The sequence below is a fragment of the Protopterus annectens genome, chromosome 4.part1 (assembly GCF_019279795.1).
Source record: "Protopterus annectens isolate FY-2018-M chromosome 4.part1, PAN1.0, whole genome shotgun sequence".
Taxonomy (NCBI): domain Eukaryota; kingdom Metazoa; phylum Chordata; order Ceratodontiformes; family Protopteridae; genus Protopterus; species Protopterus annectens.
This window is the reverse complement of record NC_056734.1, coordinates 662,118,976-662,139,089: the sequence shown is the minus strand read 5'-3', so window position 1 is coordinate 662,139,089 and position 20,114 is coordinate 662,118,976. Positions and strand designations below refer to the sequence as shown.

Below are 20,114 nucleotides of genomic sequence, written 5' to 3'. Positions count from 1 at the left end.
GGTCTGTTGCTAAGACACCTTTGTGGAAAGGAATAACTGTTGCTGCTCTCCATTCCGCAGGAACAAAGCCAGTGGTTAGGCTGTGACTGAATAGGGTACTTACTGGTGATGCTAGTTCATGTTTTAGTTTGTTTAGAAGACAGCATGGGATGCCATCTGGTCCCACAGAGGCTATGTTTTTTTGCCTTAGACAAAGCTTTAATGACCTGCTCTTCAGATATGTAAGACGGGGGGTAGTTGGGGGCAAGGTTTATGATAAGTCTGGAGGGGATAAGGGAGTGAAATTTTTCACCAAATCTGTCCACTAGCAGGTTTTGCTATCTCTGCGGGATCGGTGTGTGTGATACAGTTAGTCACTGGTTCAGCACATGCTTGGGTCCTACCTTTTAGGGTACATACGTAACTGTAAAAAGCCTTATGATTATCCTTGGCTGTGAATGCTAATTTTTTTCTCAAGGTTACCCTTAGAGGATTTGACAGGCTGTCTTATCTGCCTGTTGAAGCTAGTACTTTTACACTATTGGGGCCTCGCCTTACTTTTCTTAAGACAGCAACTTTTTGCACTTCTTGTAAAAGCTTGTTGATGCTGGATGTTCACCAGGGTGGCTTTTTTTCACCTGGGGCTCTAGTATTGATTTGAGTCGACACACTTATACTTGGGGCTCTGGCTTTGATTTGAGTCTATACACTTATACAACTGATTGTACAGGGCTTTAGTGTAAGCCTTAGTGTAGTTACCACTTCCAGCTGGGTGTGGAGCTTGGAATGTATTTATACCTTCCCCTAAGAGGGTATACTTTGCTTTGGTGAAGTTTTTTAGTCTGACTTCAGCCTTTGCGAGTTCTGGTGCTAGTGTAATTTCGAAGACAACTGATATGTGGTCAGATTTAACTAATGAGGGTCCAACAGTTGCAGTGGTGCATCTGTCATGTTAGTGAGGACCAGATCTAGTATGTTTGTTCCTTTTGTTGGGATTTGAACAATATGGTCCAGTGCGTTTGAGTTAACAAAGTCAAGGAACTTTTGCGCTAATGAGTCAGGGCTAAAGCAGGATTCCCAGTTGATGGTGATATAACTGAAATCCTCCACAGCCAGAGTATTTGGCAATATTTGAATTGACTCCAGTTTGGTCAAGTAGGCCTCTTGCATACTGTGATCCATGGAAGGAGACCTATAACTAACTATGACTTGAATGGGGGTCTTACCCACAGTAATCTGAACTTGGAGTAACTCCATGGAGATGTCCAATCTAACTAGTCGGGAGGTGAATTTATCTCGAATACAGATAGAAACATCACCTCCTTTGGTTCTCACATGTTTGTTTTACAGTCTGAAGGTGTGGAAGGCATTGTAGCCTTTCAAGGCAGAGGTACTCTCCAAGGCCTTGAACCAGGTTTCTGTGACTGCACAGACATCAACATCCTCCAGTGACAGAAGTGCTTCCAGGGAGTGCAGTTTCTGGTTTAAGCTCAGAGTGTTTAGCAGCATAATCCTTATTTTGTTATGGTTAGCAATTTTCACATTGGAAATTTTGTTTTGGAGACCTTGCCTAAAAAAGGCACTATGGGGGAGGCAAGAGCCTTTGACAGTAGCTGAAAGCCTAGTGGTATCAGGTGCAAACAGTTTCAATTAAAGCAGCGAGGTTTGTGCTCATGTCATACCAGGCTAACAGAAACTGGATTCCCTTTGAATGATACCAAAATCTAAGCCAATTATTGAAATCTCTCATTTTTTGTTTATATCGTGGCATCATTCCAGGGAGGGTAATATGCTGCTCAAGGCTAGAGACATACCTGCCTGGGGCACATACTCAAAGAGCTCAATCATGCTTCTCTTCATATAGTCCGGAGAGGTATGTATCAGGTTGTTCACTCCAACATGAGCTATGACACCGTCATAATGGTACTTGTTGCCGAGAGAACCGAGTGTATACATGATATGACAAATCATGGCACCGGACAAGCAGCTGACCGTGGCTTTCTCCTTATCTAACCTGGTTTGTAGGATGTTCATGTGTCTCACTATTGAGTCTCCAATGACAAAAAAATTAGTTTTTTTGAGTGTTACACCTTAAGGGCTTGGTAGGTGAGACACTGGTGTTGCTATCCATCTTGGGTGTTGTGGGAACTGTGTTAGTTGTAGCAGTCTTTTGTTTTGGAAGTCTTTGGTAAGTTTTTTAAGACAACCTCCACATATGCTGACTTGTGTGTTAGATGCGTACTACATGTATGAGTGGTACTATGTGCATGAGTAGTGGGTGGGTGAGTTGACAACCTCTTCAGTATTACTGTTTTGAGTGAGGGAGAGCAGGGATTCAAGATTCTTGATGTAAGTACATCTTTCTAGTAATCCAAGAAAACACTGGTTCCAAATCACTAAAAACACAAACCAGTCACACAGAGCTCCTATAAAGGCTGTCCCTCTTCAGCAATTGACTGCACGATAGTATCAGCAGAAACACCAGTTCACATGGTTAAAAACTGAAGTTTAATTCCTCCAGCAAGTAGTCACCCGTGTTTTCTTGGATTACTAGGAGAAATAAGGTAGTCCAACTCTCGGAAGTCTAGATTTGAAGAACTGTTATCACAAAGGGGGTGCTTTTAGGACTAATCTAGGAGGTGCTCTTTAGATAGGTATTTCTGATGGGGTTTTTGGCTGGTTTTTAATAGGTCACAGCTCACCAACAATGCTTCTTAGACTGGAGATGTACTAAAGATAAGGACTATGCTGAAGTACTATAGCTGCAACTAAGGGAAACATTGTTGAAATGATCTGTCCGGCTACAGTGCCCAATTGCACAATGCACAAATGAGCAGAGGAGGGCTTAAATACCAGAACCTAAAAACGTAAAAAAAAAACTTTTAAAAAACTCAAAAGAACTAATGAGGGTGCTTAATCCAAGCCCTAGACCAATCACCCCTTCACCATACATGTTCCAATCGGCACACTTTTCTCACAGGGGTACAAGAAGGGCCCCTTCCAATTAAAGATGGCTTAGAAAATGTGCTCAGAATACAGCAGCTAATACAAACAGACTTAGATGCAGCAAACCTGTATCGGGACTATGCTACAGCTACTAGCTACACTAATTTTGGCAAGAAACACTAAAAAAACAAAAAAACAGGAAAACATCAGCATTATTAAAAAAACTAATCCCTTATCTACATATCCCATGACAAATACAGATGCATTTATTTAATTCCAAACCCATCTCCTAGTTACTTGGTCCTTCCACTCAACAAGCACTGAAACTTTCCATCTGATGTCATTAACTCCAGCTACAGTTATGATGAGAAATGTGTCAGCTGAGTAGGTTCTTAAACTTGCTTTGGTCAGATGTAATTTAGCTACTGAGAAAATAAAGATTTTAACTTTTAAAGAGCTTCTGATAAAGTCTGAGGATTCTACAGAATTAGATAACAGTAAAAGCTTGTCAAAGATAGAAGAAAAACAGAATATTTCTCAAGGAGGAACTATGGCTTACAAAAAAGCAGAAAATAACATAGTAAACTTTAAAGTTTACTGTCTCTTTTATAAGTTTAACTTGCACCATGGCATGTGGTGACTGAGATGCCGAGCTGCTATTCAATGCTGTTAATATCAGTTTTAAGGCAAGATCCTTAAAATAAAAACACCTGTAAACTTTCAATTTTCCTCTGTGAAATCACCAAAAAGATCACTGACCATTGCCCTCGATGACGTCAAAAGAGGGATTACATGCAGCTTCAGCCCTAGACTTTAATAGTCCCACTACAGTGCATGCACCGGGACCCTTCCAGTAGAGTGTATGGACTCACCCCAAGGCAAGGAGTGATGTCTATGAGGGAATCAGCAGAATTATGTGGAGAGGTACTTGCTAAAATATTTACAAAGCTTTTGTTTTGTTTTGTAAGAAACTGCCCAAATACTTCTAGTCAGACAGGGTAGAAAATATACTGGAGCACTTAAGTTACAAAGTGTTCAGATGCAGACCAAATGTGTGACTGTACACTTTAAGCTTACAGAACTGCATGCTAGTATAAAGTCACAGCATGAAGACATCTACAGTATAGGCTTATGATACAACAGCTTTAATTAAACTTGGCAAATGCAAGGAAAACCTGGACCTGATTCCAGAGTCCTATGTGATCCTAATGATACTTTAAACGTTACACACACTGAGGAGGGGGAATAACAGCATAATAATTTTTATGTTGCACCACCCAACGACACTGAAAATCAGTATCACAACAGCAAAGTCACACTGTACTTTAATAAACATTCATTTTTAATGACTGCAATTAACTGTGAAGAAACGTGTTTTTAGTTGTCTAAAACACCTCTGAAGACAAACTTATTCACATCACACCATATGAATTTCTACAATTTTAAATAGCAAACCAGTGAAACCACGAATCCTACAAGCACATTACTGCAACTTACCCATGTATAAGATACCATCGGAACTTCGGCAAGGTGAAGCTTGAACCAGTTCTGGGATTGTAAATGGTAATTTCTGGGCAGACAAAAAAAAATAAACATACACAGCATTATTTTATCACTACTATGTTATCTAAATACCAGAGCAAATCATAAAGAAACCATAACTTACTACAGAAAAGACAAAGACCACAACTAAGCAGCATTTCAGAGAGGGCAGCTGCTCATCTTGAGACTTGTATTCAACAACTAGAGCAGCAGCTCTCAGAAAGTCAATTACCTTTCTTATGACCACAGAACAAAACAGAAAACAAACCAGCTTTCTGTTAGGGAATACCATCTACTTTTCTGTCTATAAAATAATAAGCATACACTAGGGGTTTAAACACAAATACACATGAATACATGCAAAAGTTGTTTCAAAGATGTGTGTATGTGTATTGTACCATATCCATATGCACATACACAAACATTAAACTACGCATTCCCAAGCTGAGGTTTCTTATCTGTGTACATCAAAGCAATTTAATTAACCGAGAAGACTAGTTGGTGAACAGCCCATCTTTCTGACAAGGGAAGTCTGCATTACAGTAAAGTGAGTGACACAGTAGCAGCGCTGTCACCTCACAGCAAGAGGATCTCTAGTTTGGCTCTTGGCTGGGGCGCTTGCAGAATCTGCACGTCCTCCCTGAGTTTGGGTGGGTTTTCTCTGTGTGCTCTCTTTTCCTCCCACATTCCTAAGAAATGTAGTAATAGACTGATGACTTCTAATTTATCTGGAGATGTCTGTGCATGCATTAGTGATACAGAAGAGAAGGCCTGGCATTCAACTTCCACCCTCACCTAGTAAACTCTGTGGATGGCAGTGGCTATTCACATGCTCACTATTGGAATTGGCAGCAACTCATAAACATGAATGAATGGATAGGACCAGTACACTTTATACAATAATGAAACAAAGCTGTTTATTTATTTTCTTCTTTCACTGTTCTCCTCCCCATTCCTTTTTATTTTATTAAATACAGTCTTTACATCTTTCTACTGTATGATGAAAAATCAGTTCTATTTAAATTATCTTTCACGCTGCACATTAATATATGTAGTTCAGACCTTTCAAATATCAACTCAAATGTTTTGTTATATTCAGGTTATCACTTGTGCTTTCATTCCAACAGCCATCACTTTCTGCACCACTATCTCAATCTTTCATTATCTGTTCCAATATCTTGTCAACCTGGTCAGTAGTTAATTTGGTATATCTGTCTGCGTGTGTGTGTGTGTGTGTGTGTGTGTGTGTGTGTGTGTATCATATATATATCTATATATATATATATATATATATATATATATATATATATATATCTATATATCTATCTATATATATATATATATCTATATATCTATCTATATATATATATATATATCTATATATATATATATATATATATATATATATATATATATCTATCTATATTTATATATATATATATATATATATATATATCTATATTTATATATATATATATATATATATATATATATATATATATATATATATATATATATATATATATATATATATATCTATATATATATATATATATATATATATATATATATATATATATATATATATATGGTTTGCTATCAAAATTTCATAACTGAATAGTACGAGTGTTCATATATACAACCTGAAACGTAAAATCCAATAACTGATTATTCACATAACCGAAAGTGGTATTTAAGGAAAGTCAACAACTCAGGAATGTCGACTTTACCGAAAATACCTACAAGTTAAAAAAAAAAATACAGTATTTAATTTGATTTAAACTGTTTTGAAGGAATATTAACTGAACTGGCAGTTTTTCTGCTCTTTAGTAACTTGAACAGAAGCTAGTGTTTGCTGAATTTTGTTATTTGCTAGTAATTACAGGTGTGGGGGTAGCCACATTCTTTGATTTCCTGTCCTTGCCTAGTTAAGTGGTGCATTGTGAAATCTTTTCTGCTTAAAAACCTCAGCTTTGGCCGGCTAACAACTTGGTTATATTCAACTGGACGTATAAGAGAATTTAAGTACCTTTATCTGCACTTTTTAAAAAAAAAAATACAGTATTTAATTTGATTTAAACTGTGTTGAAGGAATATTAACTGAACTGGCAGTTTCACCCTCCCTGTTTTTGTTCTGGTGTTAATCTTGGTGGCCTTGAAACTGCCCGCCCCTCAGCCTGCCTCTGGGCCCATCTCATTTGCTCACTCAACTGAGTGCAGTGAGATCATATTCTGATTTCAGGCACTCCTACTGTATACAAAGAGAGCATCTGGGAAACAGACAAAAAAAAATTAAGCTCATTTCCTGCCTTTCCTGTTAAGTGGTATAGACTATTTGTAGGCTTCTGAGCCCCCAAGCCCTTCTGTGTTTGAGGGAAGCCTTCTAGCTTGTTTTTTTTTCTTATAACTAGCCAGTTTTCTAGTTTCAGCTCTCAAATCTGTTTCTTTGATCTCAGCACTTGTTCAGATAAAAAAAAAAAAAAAAAATTTCATCTGCTTTTACTGTACTTGTGTTTCTACCTACTTCATTTTACTTTTGCATCATCTTAAAAATACTCAATTGTATTTATTACTGCTTGGTGTAACTCATTCTAAGCCTTTTGGTTTAAACACTTGGGCTTTGGACCAGTTGTTTTGCACTGAAAGGGTTTGTGGTCTGCACTGTTGTGGCAGAACAGGTAGCTTACAACCTTCTAGGTTGGGAACTGCTGATTGAGGGCTCAGTGTCTGTTATTCTAAAAGTGTATTAATTCTGGTTTAAGCACTTGGGCTTTCAGGCCAGTTATTTTACATTAAGAGGGTTTGTGGTCTGCACTCTTGTGGGAGGAGAGGCTGGACTCTGCCCTTCTGAGCTGGGAATTTCTGGTTAAAAGCTTATAGTGCATGCATATCTGAACAGATTCTTACTGAAGTTGGTGCGCCTTGTTTGCTGTGGCATAGACTGGATTCGGGCCTCCTGGACCTAGCTTTGTTTGTGTAACTTGAGCACTAATCCAGACATTCTCTAAAGTATTCAATTGTATTTATTACTGCTTGGTTGTAACTTGATTAAAGTGTAGCTATCATTCTAAGTCTTTTGGATTAAGAACTTGGGCTTCAGACCAGTTATTTTACATTAGGAAGGTTTGTGGCAAGCACTGTGGTGGCAGGACAGGTAGCTTTCATCCTTCTAAGTTGGGAACTGCTGATTGAGAGCCCAGTGTCCAAGTGTATTAGTTCTGGTTTAGGCACTTGGGCTTCAGGCCAGTTATTTTACATTAAGAAGGTTCGTGGTCTGCACTCTTGTGGGAGAAGAGGCTGGACTCTGCCCTTCTGAGCTGGGAATTTCTGGTTAAAGGTTTATAGTGCCTGAATATTTGAACTGTATCTTACTGAAATTGGTACACCTTGTTTGCTCTAGCATAGACTAGATCCAGGCCTGCTGAATCTAGCTTTGTTTATATGCTTTTGTTTGTTTGCTTGTTATTTCCTGGAAGCTAATTCCACCTAATACGCGTCTTCTCAGCTTCTGTGGATCACTAGTGATATCTGCATTGCTTACTGTACTTATTTCCTTGTTTCACTTGAAAGAAAGTTACTGTTTGTCATTTTGCATTTAGTTACTTGTAACACATTGCACTCAAGTTACCTGGCACTTGCTCACTAAAGCAATTATATAAGTCAGCACTAAAAATTAAAAGCACTACACCCTCACTCCCCACTGGCCCTTGTTTTCAATTATTAAGGAATTCCCAATATTATTCTAGCATGTCCAAAGGTCAGATGTCAATCTCCTCTCCGGTCCAGCTGGTGAATCTGGGAATCTTGAGGCAATGTTATAACTGCCTCATGTACACAGACAACCCTCTCCTCCTCCCACATAACACAAATACTTGAGAGATGCAGCTATTTAGCCAAACTGGAGGCTGAGCTCTCTCAACTCAGGACTGGCAAGACCAGACAGGAGGAGAAGGCAACTACACACACCACAAAACCAGCCTCACATAATGCTACCACACCACTGAATCAAACACATAAACACACAAAGACATACTCGGAGGCTCTGAGTAAAATTTACCTAAACAGCAGAGGCCTCCAAAGCAGACACCCAAACAACTGCTACCTCAAGACACCCCACAAGCAACACATAAACCACAAAAGCAGTGTGCAAAGCAGTCACAGCCCTTAAAGCCAAATACAACACCAAACATACTTGTCATAGGTGACTCCATAGTCAGACACACTGACGTCCCACTCACCAGGCTGAACAAGGAGAGGGTCACAGTAAGCTGCCTATCGGGCGCTAGAATCCGCCACATAACACAAGCACTGGTCACTCCACGGCAAGTACAAATATGACACAGTCATTGTCCATGCTGGTGTGAACGACCTGAGACGTACTTCCCTGGACTACATGAAAAGAGACATAGAGGAGCTCTCTGATTATGTAGCCCAGGCAGGTATGACCCTAACCCTGAGCAGTATCCTTCCTTCACCAAGAATGATGCCACAATATAGAGACAAGATGATCAGCTTTAACAATTGGCTTAATGTCTGGTGTCATTCAAAGGGGATCCAGTGTCTGTCTGCCTGGGATGACATGCTTGACAAGCCACGCTGCTGCAAGGGACGGCTTGCACCTGTCACCCTGGGATTCGGATATTGGCTAAGGCTCTTGCCACCCCATAGTGCCTTTTTAGGCAAGGCTCAAATTCTAAACCTACCACCCTAGAAAACAAAAATGGGAAGAAACTGAGGGTAATGCTGCTCAATGCCAGAAGTCTAAATCTCAAAATGCACGCACTCGAGGCCCTTCTCAGTATGGAGAACATCGATGTCTGTGCTGTAACTGAAACCTGGTTCAAGGCTCCTGAGAGCACCCCGGCACTATTAGGTTTTACCTCATATCATGCGTTCCGGCCCCAAAACCCAGACCACACCACAAAAGGAGGGGGTGTATCCATATTCATAAAGGATACCCACACCTCCAGGTTGGTGGCAACGCACGAAGACACTGGAGGGTATAAATGTATCTCCAAACACCATCATATTGGGTGACTTCAACTACCCGAATATAGACTGGGAACATTACTCAAGCCCTAACTTTCTAGCCCAACGGTTCCTGGAGTTCATAAATTCAAATGCCATGGAACAGCTAGTCACTGTTCCCACGAGAGGAGAAAATATACTAGATCTCATTATCACAAATATGTGGACAAAATGCTCCACACCGGAAGTATATCCCTCATTGGTGAGATCTGATCATAAACTAATCTCACTGGAAATCCACATCCCGCCCCCACCCCAAACAAAAAAGACCACAGTGAAGAACTTCTCTAAAGAAAACTTCACACTACTCAAGACTGGTGTGGTATCCTTCAAGGCCCCTGAGACAGTGGAAACCACAACCCAAGCTGCTGAAGCCCTTACAAATGCCTTCTATGAACACCACCAGGACTGCATGGATCAGGCAATCCCAAATAAAACCAAGACTCTTTCCACAAAGGGCAAACGTCCAGTCTGGTGGACCCCAGCCATTAACAAACTTTACAATAAGAGGAGAAAGCTATTACATGATGGAACAAAATCCATAAAAGGGAAGTCACCCCTGATCATTATTAGTAAAAAAATACGAGCACTCATAAAATCAACTAAGGCCAATTTTGAGAGAAAAATTGCCATGGATTCAAAGGACAATCATAAGGCCTTTTCAGCTATGTTAGGAACCTGGATGGAAACTCCCAGATATGCTCAGAATTAGTCCAAAATGATACAAAAATCACTGAACCCACAGATGTTGCCAACATACTGGCAGACAGGTTCAGTGCAAACTTCACCCCCCTCTCCTAAAGGAGAGAAACTAACCCAACGGAGTGAAGCCTCCCAGACATCTCAAAAGCGCAGGTGAAAGCTGCTCTCTAAAGCTAAAAACACAGCATCAATGGGACCGGATGGTGTCCCCGGCTGTGTGCTACACGAGCTAAATGAGGAATTAAACCCGCACATAAGGCAGCTGTTTAATCTCAGCCTTACCACAGGATACGTGCCCAAGGAGTGGCGTACGGCAACTGTGGTCCCACTCCACAAAGGCGGTGCCTCCACGGACCCTGGTAATTACTGCCCCATAAGCTTAACAAGTCTAGTCTGCAAAGCTATGGAGAGGATCATAATGGAGCTCATAAACAAAGATATAGGGGACTTGCAGACATTGGACCCGACCCAGTTTGGCTTCGTCAAGGGAAGATCATGCCTTTTGAACTTAATCGACTTCTTCGAAACAGTCACCAAGGCCATTGATGAGGGAAAGGCAGTCCATACAGCCTACCTTGACCTTGCAAAGGCTTTCGACACAATACCCCACTCGGGTATTGTAGAAAAACTTACCAGCTTAAATGTAAACCCATATGTCACAAGATGGGTTGCAAACTGGCTTAAGGACAGAACCCACAGGGTTAGAGTTGCTGGCGCTATGTCAGACTCCAAGCCGGTCACAAGTAGTGTCCCACAGGGCTCGGTCCTTGGCCCCCTATTGTTTGGCATCTACTTCTCAGAAGTACAGGCCAACATGGGAGGAGCTGACAAAGTTTGCAGACGACTGCAAACTGGGCGCCATAGTGGAAAGTGCATCGGACACGGATATCCTTCAGAAGGGACTCACGGAAACAGATAGCTGGTGCCAGAGCCATGGCCTGAAGTTAAACGCCAAAAAATGTATAGTCATACCCTTCGGGAAAAACAAGGTAACCCAAAGCTACCATATAGGTGGCAATCCACAAAGCACAGAAGAGGTTATCAGGGACCTGGGGACCCAGGTTGACAGTGCCCTTTCTTTTGACACTCACGTTGCTAAAGTGGTTAGAAAGACCTTCTACATTTCCCACCTGATCATGAAGGGATTCACATCCAGATCTAGTGAGGTCATTGTTCCCCTGTACTCTTCACTTATCAGACCAATGATCGAGTACAATGCCCCATTCGGGATGTATCTCGCCCGACATCTGCAGCAATTGGAGAGACCCCAAAAGTTTCTCACCAAAAGGATAAAGGGACTCCAAAATCTGTCATATGCTGCCAGATTGAAGAAACACCAGCTCTATTCAGTCGCATACCGTCTGCTCAGAGGTGACATGCGCCTGACATACAAGGCCATGTCCAACCCGGAATTAATGGTCATGCTCCACCTCAAAAAATCCAAATCCACCAAAACCACTAGAGCAAGCGACTTAAACCTTAGCACGGATATAAATAGGACGTGCTGGAGGGATAGATTTATCACTCAGAGACTCCCTATGCTGTGGAATAGAGTCCCGGTCCATGTGAGGCAGAGCACCTCGCTGGCTCTGTTCAAGAGAAATCTTGACCTGTGGATGGGAGATCGTAGGTTTACCCTGGGAATCATCTCTGTGTCACTGCTGGACAGAGGCACAACAAACTAATGGGTGCAGTATTTTTTCATATAAGGGGTGGCGTAAGCCACAAAAATTCGGGCTAGTCTTATAAATGCCTTGGGGCAGATAGCCTATATAAACCTATGAACCTATGAACTTTCAGTTATGTGCTACAAATGTTTTGCAGGGAGACAAGCTCCCCTGTACCCCACATCCACTGCTACTTATATATACAAACTCTAAGAATGAACTACAGTGAAGGAAAGGGTAAATTTCCTGATCCCCATTCAAAAAAAACGAATCCACAAGAGCAAATGCACACTAGTATTCGTTCGTGTGGATTCAAACAAGTGGACTTACGACAACATGTACAAGTGCCTTTTGGCAATCTAAGGTCAACTAACTAATTTCTGACATTTCGATGGCAAACTATATATATATCTAGATATATATATCTATATATATATATCTAGATATATATATCTATATACATATATATATATATATATACACACACACACACACATACACATGTATGTACATGTGTGTGTGTGTGTGTGTGTGTGTGTGTATGTGTATATATATATATATATATATATATATATATATATATATTGTGTGTGTGTATGCACACACACACGCACACACACACACACACACACACACACATACACATGTATGTATATGTGTGTGTGAGTGTGTGTGTGTATGTATATATATACTGCTTTTGCTACTTTTCTAAAAAAAAAAAAAAAAAAAATTCTTCTGCTTTTACTGTGTTTCTTCCTACTTTTTTTTGCTTTTGCGTCATCTTAAACATTTTCAATTGTATTTATTACTGCTTGGTGTAACTCATTCTAAGCCTTTTAGTTTAAACACTTGGGCTTCAGACCAGTTGTTTTACATTGAGAGGGTTTGTGGTCTGCACTGTAGTGGCAGAACAGGTAGCTTACATCCTTCTAAGTTGGGAACTGCTGATTGAGGGCTCAGTGTTTGTTATTCTAAAAGTGTATTAATTCTGGTTTAAGCACTTGGGCTTTCAGGCCAGTTATTTTACATTAAGAGGGTTCGTGGTCTGCACTCTTGTGGGAGGAGAGGCTGGACTCTGCCCTTCTGAGCTGGGAATTTCTGGTTAAAGGCTTATAGTGCATGTATATCTGAACTGCTTCTTACTGAAATTGGTACACCTTGTTTGCTGTAGCACAGACTAGATCCAGGCCTGCTGAATCTAGCTTTGTTTGTATAACTTGAGCACTAATCCAGGCATTATTTAAAGTATTCAGTTGTATTTATTACTGCTTGGTAGTAACTTGATTAAAGTGTAGCTATCATTCTAAGTCTTTTGGATTAAGCACTTGGGCTTCAGACCAGTTGTTCTACATTAGGAAGGTTTGTGGCATGCACTGTGGTGGCAGGACAGGTAGCTTTCATCCTTCTAAGTTGGGAACTGCTGACTGAGAGCTCAGTGTCTGTTATTCTTAAAGTGTATTAGCTCTGGTTTAAGCACTTGGGCTTCAGGCCAGTTATTTTACATTAAGAAGGTTCGTGGTCTGCACTCTTGTGGGAGGAGTGGCTGGACTCTGCCCTTCTGAGCTGGGAATTTCTGGTTAAAGGTTTATAGTGCCTGAATATTTGAACTGTATCTTACTGAAATTGGTACACCTTGTTTGCTGTAGCATAGACTAGATCCAGGCCTGCTGAATCTAGCTTTGTTTGTATGCTTGTTATTTCCCTGGAACGCTAATTCCTCCTAAAACGTGGCTTCTCAGCGCTTCTGTGGATCCCTAGTGATATCTGCATTGCTTACTGTACTTATTTCCTTGCTTCGCTTGAAAGAAAGTTACTGTCTGTCGTTTTTGCATTTAAGTTACCTGTAACACATTGCACTTGTTACCTGGCATTTGCTCACTAAAGCAATTATAAGTCAGCACTAAAAATTAAAAGCACTACACCCTCGCTCCCCACTGGCCCTTGTTTTCAATTATAAAGGAATTCCCAATATTATTCTAGCATGTCCAAAGGTCAGTTGTCAATCTCCTCTCTGGTCCAGCTGGTGAATATGGGAATCTTGAGGCAATGTTACAACTGCCTCATGTACACAGACAACCCCCTCCTCCTCCCAACAAATTCCAACACATGTGAGAGATGCAACCATATAGCCAAACTGGAGGCTAAGCTCTCTCAACTCAGTACTGGCAAAACCAGTCAGGAGGAGAAGGAAACCACACTCACTACAATTCCAGTCTCACATAGACCTACCATGACAGCAAACCAAACACATAATCAAACAAAAACATACTCGGAGGCTCTAAATAAAGATCTGCCTAAGCAGCAGAGACCTCCAAAGCAGACACCCAAGCAACCGCTACCCCAAAAAAAAAACACGTGCAACACATATCTCACAAAGCCAGTGTGCCGAACAGTCACAGCCCTTAAGGCTAAACAACACACCTGATACACTTGTAATAGGTGACTATCGTCAGGCACACTGACGTCCCGCTCACCAGGCTGAAAAAGGAGAAGGTCACGGTGAGCAGCCTGTCTGGCGCTAGGATCCGCCACATAACACAAGCACTCAGGTCACTCCAAGGTACAAATATGACTCAGTCATTGTCCATGCTGGTGTGAATGACCTGAGACGTACCTCCCTGAACTACATGAAAAGAGACATAGAGGACCTCTGTGAGCATGTAGCCCAGGCTGGTATGACCCTGACCTTGAGTAGCATCTTACCCTCACCAAGAATGATGCCACAGTATGAAGACAAGATGATCAATTTCAACAATTGGCTTAAGTATTGGTGTCATTCAAAGGGGATCCAATGCCTGTCAGCTTGGGATGATATGCACGACAAGCCACGATGCTTTGCTAGGGACGGCTTGCACCTGTCACCCCTGGGCTTTTGGATATTGGCAAAGGCTCTTGCTACCCCCATAGTGCCTTTTTTAGGCAAGGCTCAAAAGACAAACCCACCTCCATAGGTATCACAAGGGATAAGAAACTAAGAGTAATGCTACTCAATGCTAGAAGTCTAAACCTCAAGATGCACGCACTCGAAACTCTCCTTAGCATGGAGAACATCGATATCTGTGCAGTAACAGAAAAGTACAGTTTTGTACCTACCATAAATGTAGATGTTCGAAGATCCACATTGCTGCAGTCCTTACTCTTGGGTAGTCCGCTGTCCTCGGTCGGCCCGAATATCAAAGTATAAGGCTGACGTCGGTCAAGGCGCATTTGACTAACATCAGGACGTCAGGGTACAAATGCGCATGACCGACGTCATATCCTCAGTCTTTTCTTGCCCCAGATGTCAGAAGACCCTAAAAATAAAGGTCAAAACCAAAAGACAGCAAACCAACCACCAACTTTCCTAGCACCAAACATATGTACAATATATACAATAAACAAATTACACCCAATTGACCACCCAACCCACACAACCGCCTCTAACAACAGAGGGGAAGGAGGGAGGGTAAATTGGACTGCAGCAATGTGGATCTTCGAACATCTACATTTATGGTAGGTACAAAACTGTACTATGTTCTTCATCTCAGATTGCTGCAGTCCTTACTCTTGGGTAGAATCCCAAAGCAGAGGAAAGGGAGGATGGCTAAATTATAAGGAAGCAGGAGCTGCCAAAATGCCCTGCAAAACATCAGTGGCAAAACCAGCCCTGGATTTAGAGTAAAGTGGTTGGTGATAATGCCTGGAAAAAGTATGCACTGAACTCCATGTAGCTGCCTCCAAAATATCCTTAGTTGCCACCCCTCTTAAAAAAGCTGTTGAAGTGGCAGTAGCCCTGGTGGAATGAGGCCTAATCCCAGCTGGAACTTCCTTGCCATGATGGGAATAACAGAAAGCAATGCAAAACCCAATACACTTAGAAATAGTTTGTTTTGACACAGGCTTGCCCTGAGAACTCAAAGCAAAAGAAACAAATAACTGCTGAGACTGCCTGAACCCTTTAGTGCTGTCCAAATAATAACGCAACTGCCTGTGTACATCTAAAGTGTGCAAAATCTTTTCCCCGTTATTTTGGGGATTTGCATAAAAGGTAGGCAAATGAATAGTTTGGTTTAAAGCCACACTAGAAACCACTTTAGGCATAAAGGAAGGATTAGTACGTAAAGATACCCTATCCTTATGGAAAATCAAGAAAGGCTCAACCGCCATAAGGGCCTGTAATTCAGAAACCCTTCTTGCAGAGGTAATGGCCAACAAAAAAGCAGTCTTCCATGATAAATATTTCAACTCAGAAGTAGCTGCAGGCTCAAAAGGTTGTAGAGTGAGTTTCTCCAACACAAAATTGAGATCCCAAGCAGGAGTAGGAGCTCTTCGTGGGGGTCTTATATTCTTTGCCCCTCTAAGAAATTGCTTGAACAAAGGATGAGAAAACAATGGTGGGTCACAATCATAGTGAGCCGAAATTGCTGCAGCATGAACCTTAATAGAAGAGAAGGACAAACCCTTGTCCAGTAACTCAGTAAGATATTGAAGAGCCACACTTAAATTAGGCTCAGAAACATCAAAATCCTTTGCTGCACTCCAAAATAAAAATCTCTTCCATCTTTCTGCGTACACTTTCCTTGTACTAGGCCTTCTAGCTTCCAAAATAACATTCAAAACTTGTTGTGGAAGTGGAGGCCCACTATGGTTCAAAACAGAATATGCCAGGCTGTCAGGTGCAGAGAGTGAAGCTTGACATTGAGCAGATGACTGTCCTCCTGAGACAACAGGTGTGGAATCGTAGGCAAAGGCCATGGAGGCTTCCGTACCAGGCTCCTCAGTAATGGGTACCAATGCTGTCGAGGCCAATCTGGAGCTATTAAAATCATCCTTGGCTTGTCTTGTCTGGCCTTTAGTAGTACCTTTGGGAGGAGAGGCACAGGCGGAAAGGCATACACATGAAGATTGCTCCAATTGAAAGAAAGAGCATCCACTCTCCAAGCTGTTGGATGAAACCTTTTTGTGCAAAACTTTGGCAGCTGGTGGTATAGTGGGGAAGCGAACAGATCTATGTCTGGAGTTCCCCATGACACTGTCAATTTCTGAAATACATGAGGATCCAATTTCCACTCGTGGGGATCCATAATTTGTCTGCTTAACACATCTGCTAAGGAGTTCTGTGCTCGGCAGAAACCTTGCCTGAAGATTTAGCTGTAAAGTGAGAGCAGTCTCCCACAAAATCATCGCTTGCCTGCATAGAGGATAAGAATGTGTTCCGCCTTGCTTGTTGATGTACCACATGACAGTTGTGTTGTCTGTTAGAATCAACACCTGCCCTGGAAGAAGTAAATCCTTGAAGGCTATTAAAGCAAACTGGACTGCTAACATCTCTTTCAAGTTGATATGTAGATGTTGTAGTCTGGCAGGCCACTTGTCTTGTATCCACTTTCCATTCAGATGAGCTCCCCAAGCTTTGTCCGAGGCATCTGTCGTTAGAATCTGACTCGCCTCTGGCCGGGTCACAGAGAGTCCCTTGTTTAGGTGACATTCCTGAGCCCACCACAAAAATTCCTTTTGAATGCAAGGTATTATTGGAATGACAGTGTCCAAATCCTGGCAGTGCTGTGTCCATACATTTTTGAGATACCATTGTAGCTTCCTCATATGCAGTTTGGCATTGGGAAGCACCAGAATACAAGATGCCATGAACCCTAAGGCTTGAAGGACTGTCCTTGCAGTCAGCCCGGACTGATGAGACAACTGATGAAAGTAAAGGGAAAGATTCCTTTGTTTGTCCGGGGTCAAAAGGCCATCTGGGATGCTGTATTCAGTCTCACACCCAGAAAGCACATGTCTTGAGAGGGTACTAGACTGGACTTTATTTCGTTCACAGAATACCCCAGGCATCTTAGCACTGCTATCACATAATCCAAATGATGAAGAAGCTCGTCCCTTCCTTGAGCCAGAATTAGGCAATCGTCCAAATAAGGATAAATCTGTATTCCTTTTAACCTGAGGAAAGCTATCACTGGAGCCAGAACCTTCGTGAACACTCTGGGCGCAGTAGATAAGCCAAAGGGCAATGCAGAGAACTGATAATGAGAAGTCCCAGCTCGAAAACGCAGATACTTCCTGCAACTCAGTCTGATAGGAACATGAAGATAAGCCTCCTTGAGATCTAAAGTTACCATCCAATGATCTTTGCCCAGCAGAGGTAAAAGCTGCTGTAACGTCAACATTTTGAACTTGGGAATGTCCAGATAAGTGTTGAGGATAGATAAGTCCAAAATTGGTCTCCACGTGTTCCCTTTCTTTGGTAAGAGGAACAGGCGAGAATAAAATCCTAGGCCCACTTCTGGCATAGGGACCGGCTGAATGGCCCCTAGTTGGAGTAACAGAGAAATTTGCTTGTGAGCCTCTATTCTTTGTGTAGGAGGAACGTCTGGCATGCCTTTGAAAGGAGGTAAGGTATGGAAATAAAACCTGTAACCGTGGTGTATGATATCCAATACCCATCTGTCTTGGGTAATTAAACTCCAATTTCCTTTGAAAAGTGCCAACCTTCCTCCCAAAGGGGCTGCCAGACGAGAAGGCTCTGGCAGCTGAAAAGGTAGGTCATTGGGTCTGTTTACGAAAGGACTGACCCCTGCCCTCACCTGAAGACTGTGCAGGAGAACTCGCTGTACGAGGCCTGAAAGAACCCTGAGCTCTGCCCCTACCACGTCTAGATCTACCCCTAGACTGGGAATCATAAGAAGGATACATCCACCCCTTAGTAGGCCAATTTCTACTAAACTTTGGAGGCTGAACCTGCAAAAAATCTTTAACAGTCTGCATAGACTTAGCCTTGTCTTCCATTTTCTTTAAAACTGTCTCAACAGGAGAACCAAACAACACATCAGATTGTAAAGGAGCATCTAAAATCCTTGTTTTAACATGGTCAGACAAATTCTGATCCCTCAGCCAGGCGTGCCTGCGAAGAACTGACCCAGTGGCAGCCACCCTAGACGAGGCCTGTACAGCATCAAAACCACATTGCAAAGAATGCTTACCCACCTGTTCAGAAACATGTACTAAATCTTGCAATTCTTTACAATCAATACCTTCCGCCAGAGCATCAACCTTAGACTTCAATTGTGAAAGGAGATAGTTTTGGTATTTTAACATGTGAAACTGGCAATTCAAAGCCCTCATAGCTAGAGTGGAAGAAGAATAAACTTTCTTTCCCCATCTGTCCAAAGCTTTGGCCTCTTTGTCTGAAGGAACCGGATTCTTGACAACAGAAGCCTTAACACCTTTAGGGCCCTGACTAACAGTTTCTGGGTCTGCCCTAGGACTCTTAAAAAGATACTTATGAGCTTCAGGCACCCTGTAATATCTATCAGGTTTAACAGGAGCAGGAGGCAAAGAATCAGGATTAAGTGAAGCCTCTGCAAAAACATCTTCCACCACATCTAAAACAGGAGGTATAGCCAAAGGCCTATGCTGGGGCAAAAACAAAAATTCCCTAAGCCTTTTCCTGGAATCAGAGAAGTCCTGGCCTTCCCACTTAAAATGCTCCCTCATAGAATGAAGAGTTTCTGAAAAAGAAAAATCCTCAGGAGGAGAAGCAGAAGGAGTAGAATCATCCACATCAGAGTCAGAATAATGAGAATACTCCTGCAAGTCTTCAGCCGAAGACTCTGAAACATCCGAAGCCTGCTCAAAACTCCCTGGCTCAGGCTCCACCCTAGGTCTCTTATCAGGAGGGGGCAAAGAACCCCTAATCAAAGTAATCAAATCTTCTGCCATTTTAAGCATATGCTTCTTGTGCACAGTTCCTGAAGAACTAGGGGTGACACCAACTGAAGCTAAACCTGGCCTGGCCCTGGGAGAAGCCTTGGCAACAGAAGGAGAGGGCCTAACCACCTTAGGAAGGGAGGGGAGTAAAGTAACCTGAGAAGCCCCTTCGGCCTGACCTGCCTCCTGAGAGGCCACATCCTGCAACAACAAAGTCTCTCCCTGGGAACCCAAAGAAATCTCCGGTGGAACCACCGGCTCCACCGACACCTCTGAAGAACCGGCGTCTGGTACAGACGGTTCTTCCAGCCTAGGCTTAACTGCTTTGTCCTTGCGCTTCTTCGAAGAAGCGGGCGTCGGAGCATCCAACGGCATTTTATAATTGCACCGCTTCCCAAAGACTAACCTGGCACAATCCAACCTTCTCTTTATAGTGCGTTTATTAAATCTAGCACAAGAGCGACAGCCAACCACGTCGTGCTCAGGCCCTAAACAAGGAATACACAAAGTATGATAATCTCTATGCGGTATCTGTTTCCCACAAGAAATGCA

The 20,114-nt window shown here is 42.0% G+C and overlaps 1 protein-coding gene across 1 annotated transcript in view; it reads right to left on the bottom strand.

Moving 5' to 3' along the window:
- Nucleotides 1-20,114, bottom strand: part of ERN1 (endoplasmic reticulum to nucleus signaling 1) — a 1,214,209-nt gene that overhangs the window by 648,605 nt on the left and 545,490 nt on the right. The window contains exon 5 of the mRNA XM_044070452.1: nt 4,423-4,495. Coding sequence (XP_043926387.1) covers nt 4,423-4,495 — 73 coding nt within the window. The remainder of the gene's footprint in view (nt 1-4,422; nt 4,496-20,114) is intronic.